The 8,994-nt window shown below is 44.0% G+C and overlaps 1 protein-coding gene across 1 annotated transcript in view; it reads right to left on the bottom strand.

Annotated features, from left to right (window-relative positions):
- The window catches only part of LOC310987191 (NT-3 growth factor receptor-like), a gene marked incomplete at its 5' end in the record, with an annotated part of 185,121 nt that extends 182,872 nt beyond the window's left edge, over positions 1-2,249 (bottom strand). Inside the window, one exon of the mRNA XM_083973384.1 lies at positions 1,972-2,249. Within this exon, the coding sequence (XP_083829510.1) occupies positions 1,972-2,249 (278 nt within the window). The remainder of the gene's footprint in view (positions 1-1,971) is intronic.
- Between the last annotated feature and the right edge of the window lie 6,745 nt (positions 2,250-8,994).

Below are 8,994 nucleotides of genomic sequence, written 5' to 3' on the forward strand. Positions count from 1 at the left end.
CCATCTTCATTTATAGTATGGGATGGGCCGAGCACCGATCTTCAACTGGTACTCTTGCTCGGTCAGAAATAAATAAGTTCCTGCAGCATCCGAGCATCCCGCTACTAAACTGAGAAATTTGTCATCATGACATCACAGTATGTTACTTTATGGGTTAGTAAATTGAAGCCATTGCTCCCATCAGGCTACAGTCTGTTGACTGACGACACATTACATGCCCATGTTGTAGCTCTGTGGATTCTGGAGTCATTCACATGCCTTATATAAGGTGACAGAGTCATTCCTTTGCTCACACACTGCAGAAAATTAGACATGCTGCTTGGACAAATATCAAGATCATCTGTTTTTAAATGTTCTCATTTCTAACATCCCAAAATACAGAGGCATCGTGTTCTCTCGCTTTATATTTAGTAAATGACTGACTGTGGAAATGCATGACACACACACAGTATATCAACCAAACGTGTAGAGCAAATGTATTATTCAGTGTTGATGAATTCAGCTCCGACACAACATCCGAGTGTGAATGCTGAGCAGCATCAACGCAGGTGAAACAAGGACGGCTGAGGAACACTGAACACAACACACACACACACACAAAGACATCAGTGCTTTGTGATGGACTTATCAACCTCATACACGCACTTCTGCTTCGGTACCTATATACGCAAGATTCTCCTTGCCCCCAACCAATACCATCAAACCCTGACGCTTCATCTACATCTTGGCTCTGTTGTTAAACTACCTCGTTAGTTTGGAGTTTTAGTTGAACGTGGACTGATAGCGCAGCTGCACTAAAAGTTTGGATCTCCTCGCTGATCTCAATGCAGCCTCAGTGAACCTGTAGCATTGTGTGGTCAGGCTCTATCTGCCTACACTCACATGTCACAGCCAGGTGGAAACTGTGGTTCCCGAGCTGCTCTACCACACAAAACAGAATCTCTGAGTTGATCTGGGCCTGTGTGGGGTTGTACACTTTTTCACTTTTTGCAGACATTGATATCTGTGTGACTTATCCAAGGTACATCACAAGGAAACTGGCATTTACTCTTAGATTTGGACTGATGAGCAAGTGGGTCGTCATGACTGTGTTCACCTCCCAATGAAAAAGCAGTTTGTACTGTAGATATCTGGGCTTGTTTCACTCTCAGGCTGCTGTTCTCTGCCATAAAAGACAGTATTTAGGAAGACACTGCAGCAAGTGATGAGAAGGAGGAACAGGCCAACTGATATTTACAGTAAAGGGATAAAATAAGCATTTCCTGCTGTGTTTGATTGGAGAACTGGGCCCTTCCACTGTTCAAAGGTATAAATCCATCTTTTGTTTTATAAGAACGGATTCACTTGATGAACAACCAAAGCACTCCATCTTTGTTAAGATCAACCAGAAATGAATGATATCAAGAAAGGTACAACAAGGTGGGAAAAAAAACCTTTAGATTTCTAGAAAAATATGGAGCAATCTACTTTTTCTCTGTTTTTCTTTTTACTGAGCACTTCACAGCTGTGACAGAGCAGGTTTCCTCACATTTGAAACAAGCCAACAACATCCTCAACACCACAGTTGAGTCTGTTTCCTCTACTGTTCAGTGATGGGAAGATTTAGCCCATGGACTTAATGAAGTGGAGAAGAATCGCCATCCACATGTAGATCCTCATAGTCCATTTTGATTCATTTACTGCCAGGAAAAACTCTAATTAAAGCAAAAGCACACATTTAAAGCATCAAACTGCAGGAGTGTTTTCAGACTCTCGGGATTTATTTTACATAGGATCTGCTCTGTTCTGCAAGGTTTGCTTTTATGCTAAATAGATTTAAAATAAATAAATAAAAAATAAATGCGCAATCAAATCATGGCAGACTGCATTTCCACACGCAGTTCTCATTAAAACAACTAACAGTTAGAGGACGTCTCCAGGCTATACAGCAACAGCAGCAGCGGCGGCGGCGGCGGCGGCACTGGTACTTACATGGAGGTGATGTTCTGGAAAAGGTCCTCGATGCTCCCGCTGGTATTCCCGGCGCTCCCGGTGTCTTGGAAGGACAGCAGCGGGAAGAATTTGCTGTCGTCTGACTTATTGCAGTAGATCTCCGTGGGCGAGCAGGTGCAGGTGGGCGGGCAGTCCAGCGAGGAGCTCAGGTAGTTGTGAAAGAAGACGCTGAGCAGAAAGACAACCTTCCAGCAGCACCGTATCCGAGGAGGGCAACGGACGCTGAATGCGCCAAACGCCGCGCCACATCCATCCATACTGTCTGGGTTCAAGTCCGCAGATTCTCTCAGCAACTTTACAGCAGCAGTGAAAGAAAAGAAGAGAAAAAAAATTCAATAAAAGGATCAAATCAAATCCGCTGTGGGGACCGGTCCGCGCGGAGGTGGGCGTGTGGTCCCCCCTGTCCTCACCTTATTCTCTCAGTCCTGGTGTTAGAATAAAATACATCTCCCCTTCCGTCCGCGCGTATCCATACGTGTGAGTCAGTGTGAGTGTGTGCGAGTGTGTGTGTGTGGGGGGGGGAGCAGGGGGGTGGGGGGGTATTTGATGATGCCAGTCACGGCTTCTCTGTGCGGTTACAAAAACACAGCAGAGAAGGCGCAAAAAATCCCGCAAATAGTCCAGGTACACATGAAAGGTTCTGAGCGCGTTCAGTCCGGTTATCTTTCTCTCGTCCTGCTCTCTCAGCATCGTTTTATGTCATCCCTCTCTCTCTCTCTCTCTCTCTCTCTCTCTCTCTCTCTCTCTCTCTCTCTCTCTCTCTCTCTCTCTCTGGCGCTGTTACCGGTACCAGGCGGTGAGGACGGTGGAGAGACATAGAGAGAGAGTGGGAAGGAAAGAGAGAGAGAAAGAGTCGATCCTCTATGCCTCAAGTCCCCCCTACCGGGCAGAGGGGTAACTGACACATACACAGCACCAGTCCCACACACACACACACACACACACATGAAACCAACTCTTCTTATATAATGTGGTGGAACACTGACTCTGAACATGATGTGGGACAAACTGGTGCAGAGACATATCTGTGGCATCAGGCAGAGTACATTTCCAGAAAATTTCAATGGGAAGTTAAACTGGGGAATTGTGGAAATATTCCAAATTGGAAACCTTCCATGGGAAATATGGGAATTTATGAGAATTAACTGGAAATTGGGGGTAATTTAAACAAACTTGTCACCAAACATAAATGTAAATATTTTGTTTTGTCATAAGCAGACATCCATAATACAATTTAAAAAACATGACGTTTCAATAGATTTATTTGTGAGTAGAACTTTATCAAGTTTTAATTATTGTATGAACAATCAATTATTTTACTGAACAACAAAAACATGATGAATGTTGAGTAAAATATTACAACCCCCCACCCCCCACTGCCTGCAAGTGATTGAGGAATAGCATAGATAGCAGTCCCCGCCCTCGTCCCTACGTCACCACATTCACGCGCATCCCTTGGCTGCACACACAGAGAGGACTGCCCCTTTATGCCGTTCTCTCTCCTCATTGGATAAAGGTTGTAGAATACAAGGAAAGTTTTCTCCTGGGCTTACAGCAGAGCAGAGTGACTGACAGACCCGTGTTTCAGACCAAACACTCTATAGAAGTGATTGCTGTCGGAAGATAGAACTATTTAAGACTTATATTAACACAAACATTCCGCTCACTTCTGCTTTAATGGTGCATGGCATGCTGGGCGAGCCGACCAGCGTTTCCTTACTTTCGGACTGACCTCTGACTGCCCGGCGAGTCATGAGAATAACGCCGCTGAATCACTGTTTATGGTCGGAACTACGACGGTATCTGATCATCTTCGAACCTCTGACTTTAATTCTTGATGAATGAAAACATTCTTGAGCCGGTCCAAGAATTTCACCGTGCGCGCGGAGGCTCATGGTAAATGTAGTATGAAAACACTTTGCTTTCCAAAACTCCTCGTTGTCCCTTTAAGTTCCCTGTTAAGGGCCAACATTTATTCCCATTTACTCCCATATTCCCGTTAATTCCCACGGAAAGTTTCCAACTTTGAAAATTCCCGGAATTTTGCAACCCTAGTCAGGACAAATGCAGGAAAGTAAGACTGTGCTTGTGATGAAATAGAGACTAATGCCATTTTTTTCCCTCTATACAGTCACATGCAGACCAAACATATCTGAGCATGAGCAACATGAAAAAGGTGACAAACCCCCTCGCTCCTATAGCAACACGAGCCTTCACAGTACTGTACTAAACAAGAAAATAAAAAGAAGATATAAAATGTTTATAGCCTGGTACTAAAAACAGTTTTGGTGTCCATGCCACAGCTAATTTCCTCCTTCATGACAACTGTAAAAGGGTGACACGCTCATTTAAGTCTGAGTAAGTCTTACATTTCTACATAATGGAGAATGGAATGGAATTTATAGTCACTACACGTTGCCATGCATTGAAGTCTCAGCTCTACATGCCCATTGTTATAGCCAGGAGTTCTGGTATGTCAGAAGAACGTCTCCATCAGGGCAAGTCAGGAAAGTGGTTCAAGTCCACTCTCCTGAATTCTATAGGTGATGTTAGGAGGCTATATCCATATCCAAACCCACCTGCATAGTCTGCTCTCTCTAGCACGTTTTATCTCTGCACTGTAATGAAGTGTGTGGCCTCTTGGGGCCACAAGCAGGGGTTCAGACATTCAGACAGCGAAGCAGCAAATTGGGATCAGGGCACTCCAGATTCCTGAATGACAAAGTGACTCTATTTTTTTTATATCCTTTCAGTAGTCATACATGTTTTCTCAGGCTGTGATGACAGACCAGTGGGCGAGCACAAACTGTCCACAAAGCTGAAATCCTTGAGAAAATAATCCCTCAAAGAAAGAGATCTGAGTCATGGCATCATCATGTGCCCCCCCCCCCCCCCCCCCCCCCCCACCCTCTCTCCCCTCTTTGACTTTGCCTGTCTGCCTCTGTGTGTTTATTTCCCCAGGATGCTGCTGTTGCTTTTCAAAGAACTCCACTTTATAAGGTAAAACTCTCCCCAGCAGAATGGTGAGGAAGACCTACAGGCTCAGCAAACAGTTTGAGGAGGAAATGTAGCGTACAACACACGCACACACTCACACACACCTCCGTTTTTGTCACGACACTCATTGACATTAGACATGCACAAACACCAACCCGGATCAGAACCTGATTCTGACCTGAACCCTGAACATCAGACAACATGTCCTCACCCTGTAAGATCTTGGTTCTCACTAATGTAACACACACACACACACACACACACACACACACACACACACATGAAACTCTACATGTTGGCGCTGTTGCTCCGTGGCCCCGCCGCTGGGAAGCCGACATTAGTCATTGGTAGCTCTGTCCTCCGGAACGTAAAGGTAGAGACTTCAGCAAGCATTAAAGGGATAGTTCAACATTTTGCCCCATTGCCTTATAGTTTTAGGAGTAGGTTTGTTACTTTTAATTGTCGGTGCAAGCTATTTTTAGAACGGCGGAGCAGTGCCGTAAGCTGCTCAGAGCTACACTACGGAGGCTCATGGGATTTCTTGGTTTCCCTCATCAAACTCATCAAATACACAAGTTGTGACCTGCACATTCACCACGCTATGAGATCATGACAGAACGTTACGAGACAGAGTTGTTTTCGAGGCAAATTCATGCAAAACTGCTGATGCATAGTCCCATCGGGAGCAGTTTTTCAGCAAGCAGTCTCTGCATTTGCCTCAAAAACAACTCTGTCTCGTAACTTCTGTCTTTTAATGTTGAAAGGAGAATGCTCCAAATGTTTTATTGCGCCTTTGTTGAAAGCATCCTTTCCTTTTGTATCACTTGCTGGTTTGGCAATGCCACAGAGTCACAGAAAAAGAGGGTTAGAGAAATTATATCCATATCTAGTAAATTGCTGGGCATCACTCTGCCATGTATGGAAGACATCTACAGAGATAGGACAGAGAAAAAGTCAAGGAATATTATAGGTGACCAAAGGCGGCCCCTCATTTAACCCTCTTCCATCCGGGCGACGATACCGCCCCCCTCTGTTTACTAAAAACAGAGCAACATTTTCTTTTGTGCCTCAGGCCATTAAATCCCTTAATAATCTATAGTCACTGTTGGTCACCTCATAGCCTGCTCAGCTGGTATGATCAGGTTAAGGCTGAGACTAACATAAAAAGTGTGATTCCTACTGATGATGAGTGTTGTTAATCTATGTGTGAAAGTTGTCTACTGTGCTGTTTTTATCTGTGTTGTTTTAGATGAAATGCCACGTGTGTGATCTGCTGCAACTCAATTTCCCTACGGGGACAAAATAGACTACTAGGTTCCGTTATTATCTCATAGCGTGGTGAATGTGCAGGTCACACCTTGTCCACCAGAGTGTTTTGGAGTTATTGGATTGTGTATTTGATGAGTTTGATGAGGGAAACCAAGAAATCCCATTAGCCTCCGTAGCGTAGCTCTGAGCAGCTCGCACACATTTTCTTAGCCATTCCCTGACAAGCACCCAGAGTTGAGACTAGCAGGCAGAGCCGTAGTTTAACACGCCCCTCTGCCGCTTCCTTCATGCTGTCACCCACCCAGCCCTCCTTTTACCCCATAGAAACTGTGTCTGTCTCGAGGCTGTATAAGCCTAAATCTGGAGTCATTCATAGCACTCGATAAAACTATTAAATATGGTTTGCTAAATATTCGATCTCTCCCATCCAAGTCTCAGCTAGTGAATGTTTTGATTACCAATCACCAAATTGACATATTAACACTCACTGAAACCTGGTTGCAGCAAGATGAATATGTTAGTTTGAATGAATCTACCCCTCCTAGATACATTAACTACCATGTGCCTCGTAACACTGGCAGAGGAGGGGGAGTGGCTGTAATTTATCAGTCAAATCTGTTTATTAACCCTCAATGTAATATTTCATATAATTCATTTGAAAGCCTTACTGTCAGCTTCTCTCACGCAGACTGGAAAGTAGAGAAACCACTTATGGTGTATCGTCCTCCTGCACCTTATTCTGAGTTCTAAGAAGAATTCCCTGACTTTCTGTCAAACTTAGCATTGAACTCAGACAAAGTCATTATAATTGGTGACTGGACGTGGACGTGGACGTTGATGATGATTGTCTGGCCACTGCGTTCAAGTCGCTTTTAGATTCAATTGGCTTCTCTCAGAGGGTAAACAAACCCACTCACTCTTTTAACCATATCCTTGATTTAGTGCTAACTTATGGAATAGAAGCTGACCACATTACAGTTCTTCCTCAAAACCCTGTCCTGTCTGATCATACTTTAACAACATTTGAATTTACTTTAACACATTATACCTGGGGGAAAATCCCACTACAGTAGATGTTTATCTGACACTGCTGTTTCTAGATTTAAAGAGCTCATTCCAGCAGAGCTTGCTGCCACATCTTTTAATATAATGAGCAGCTATGCTGATTTTACTCCCTCACAGGTAGCTAGATTATCTTGTGGATAGCACTGCAGCAGCACTCCTTGGGACACTTGATGCCGTAGCTCCCATGAAAAAGAAGGTTATCAACCAGAAGAGAATAGCTCCCTAGTACAATCCAAACCTGTGCACTTTAGCAGAAGACCAGACAGCTAAAGGAAAACGTGAGGAAGACCATCAAGCCTGGAAGGATAGTTGAAGCACTTCCAATTATCCTTAAAAAGAACAAGAACAACACCATGTTCCTTTTTAACACTGTGGCAGGCTGACCAAGAACCAGTGCTGCTGAGCCATGCATCCCTCACAATTTCCTAACTTTCTTTACCGAAAAGATTGTGAATATCAGAACATTGGAGGTAGCTTGCACCTAGAACTGTAGGGATTGTTGTGGTGGGCCAATTTGCTAAAATGTTGAACTATCCCTTTAACCAGATGAAGGACTTTAGTCATCGGAAACAAAGATCGCCAGTAATGGACCACAGATTACAGTGCCCCCCCCCCCCCCCCCCATCAAACTGCCAGGAGGCATCAAACATCTGTTAGCTTAGCCTGGTTTCTATTGAAAAGAGACGAAACAACTCACCCACTCTCCTATACGTTATAGTGATGCAGCAACTTTCCGCGTACAGCATAGTGTCCAGGCACTGACAACACACGTCCGAGGCCGACTGGTAGCACACACATTCAGTTTCAGCGGTCAGTGACACATGATTGACCACTCGGACCCCCCAGGTCCAGCAGCACATAGCCTCCACCGCAGCTCTCCCTCTTCACTTTTCTCCTCCATTTCCCTCAGCTCGTCTTCAGAAAACTCGGTCTCAAACTGATAGGGCGCCCATTGAAATGAAACCAGTGGCCGTTGGTGTTGTCCTGTGATGTCTGCTTGTTACTGCCAAGGTAACAGCTAGTCCGCTGGCGTGGAAGCGATTACAGAGTGAAGTAGAGTCCCGCAGTTTAAGAATGAAAATGTGTGATTATTACTCCATGCATGCAAAGCAGTCAAAGTTCATATCCTACCTCTTAGTTTTTAAAAGTTATTATCAAGTGTACAAAAATATTTGCGGGAGAAAATCACATAAACAAGTGCGAGATTAGACGCTACGTCACACGCGAGATCAGGACGACGTTTGTTGCCGGAAGAAACTGCCTGTAACTTTTTTTTATTTTTTATTTTTAGAAACTTTATTAAGTCAACATGGTGCAATACGAATCAATACACCAATAAAACATCGCCAGGGGGTTTCAACACAGATGCAGAGACAAGCTTTCATACAAAAACATTGTAAAGTGTACATAAATTCAAAGTTTCTATAGCTTTCATGTTGATGGATTTTTTAATAGACTCAATATATTGTTTGGCTTCATTTTCAAAGATAAGAAATGTCTGTAGCCTAACATAGTGAAGCAGACATCAACACGGCTGAAATGCAATTGAGAACAACGACCACTGGTTTCATTTCGATGGGCACCCCTATCAGTTTGAGACCGAGTTTACCGAAGACAAGCTGAAGGAAATGAAGGAGAGGAGAAAAGTCAAAGAGGGAGACCTGCTAGTGG

This window comes from Trachurus trachurus (genome assembly GCF_905171665.1).
Source record: "Trachurus trachurus genome assembly, chromosome: 6".
NCBI classification, from domain to species: Eukaryota; Metazoa; Chordata; class Actinopteri; order Carangiformes; family Carangidae; genus Trachurus; species Trachurus trachurus.